The sequence below is a fragment of the Tigriopus californicus genome, chromosome 2 (assembly GCF_007210705.1).
Source record: "Tigriopus californicus strain San Diego chromosome 2, Tcal_SD_v2.1, whole genome shotgun sequence".
NCBI lineage: Eukaryota > Metazoa > Arthropoda > Copepoda > Harpacticoida > Harpacticidae > Tigriopus > Tigriopus californicus.
The window spans coordinates 12,969,786-12,971,044 of record NC_081441.1 but is presented as its reverse complement, the minus strand read 5'-3'; the positions used below and the strand labels follow the sequence as shown (position 1 = coordinate 12,971,044).

General features: G+C 37.4%; 1 protein-coding gene across 1 annotated transcript in view; it reads left to right on the top strand.

Moving 5' to 3' along the window:
• LOC131893341 (G-protein coupled receptor 54-like) overlaps positions 1-950 on the top strand; it is a 26,483-nt gene extending 25,533 nt beyond the window's left edge. The window contains exons 6-7 of the mRNA XM_059243340.1: positions 153-276; positions 939-950. Of these exons, the coding sequence (XP_059099323.1) occupies positions 153-276; positions 939-950 (136 nt within the window). The remainder of the gene's footprint in view (positions 1-152; positions 277-938) is intronic.
• Positions 951-1,259: the final 309 nt, after the last annotated feature.

The following is a 1,259-nucleotide window of genomic DNA, read 5'->3' as shown; positions in this document are numbered from 1 at the left end:
GTGACCATGTTGATTAAGGCGTTCATAAAAGCAGGTGTAGATGATACTGCTGTACGTACTACCAGAACTTTGCCTCCCAAAGGACCATAATGACAGTACGTTTCTCGAAGACTGTCAAAGAGTCAGGGCCATCAATTCTTGATTGCTTTCAGATGTTATGCCATTGTTTATCCCATGAAGGCCAAATCCGTGTGTACAGTGAGCAGAGCAAACAAGGCTGTGTGCATGATTTGGTTATTGGCCATTGTCCTAGCCATCCCCACATTAATCGTTCAGGTAAGGCAATTCCATAGTTTTTCGTGGCGTCTTTGATCTGAAAAAAGGTCTTTTAGCGTATTTATCTTGTTAAACCTCATTGCATCTTTGACAACCAAGACACGCATTTTTGACAAAAAACAGTCTCATTTTTAAGCCGCATAAAAGATGGCCGAGGTTAAAAAGTAACGATTTGGCCTTGTCACAAGAATGAGTTTGGTTACAAAAACCTCGGGTTATACTAAAACTAGGGATGAAATATTCCTTGCAAAATCTGTCTTTTATGCACAAATGTCCAAACGGTTCTCGTATTAGTAATGTTTTTTAACTCTGGAGTTGTCGATCATAACTGAGATCAGAACTGAATGCAATTCATTCCATAGCAAAATTTGACTTTGGTTCATTATCACAATCACCTCTCTATAAAAGTACCCACCGACGGGGGACAAACTTTCGCCTGTCAATAATTTAGAAGCAATCCTTTGATGACTTTTTTGGTTTATCCCTAAAGTACGGACTCCTTTTAAAGATGTCCCTCGAGGACCATTGACGAAAATCTAGAGTTGTCACTTGTCAGACAGACTCCTTTTTGTACAAAGTAGGAAGTAAAAGGACATTATTTAATTAAAGTAATATGAGAATACATCACGTTGTCCTAACTTAAACATACGGTTTTTTTAAAGACCAAATTCTAAACTTGCCTTACGTCAGTCAGGTCTTTCTTTTTAGAGAACATTAGTGATCCAGATTCTAAAATCGATGTTTCAATAAAAAGGCCATTAGAGGCGCGTAGACGACTTTTCGTTTACTGTCAAACCACTCTAGTCGAGATTGAGTGATTATAAGAGATTATTGGTTCTAAATACAACATTAAAGACGCAGATTAAAAAGCATAGTAAAAGATAAATGTTGCAGAAAAAGAGGAAGGAGGAAAAGTTGAAAGTTTCGTCCATCAAAGGTCATCTAGATAATGATGCTTTTTTTAAGGGTCTCTCGTAAGGTTA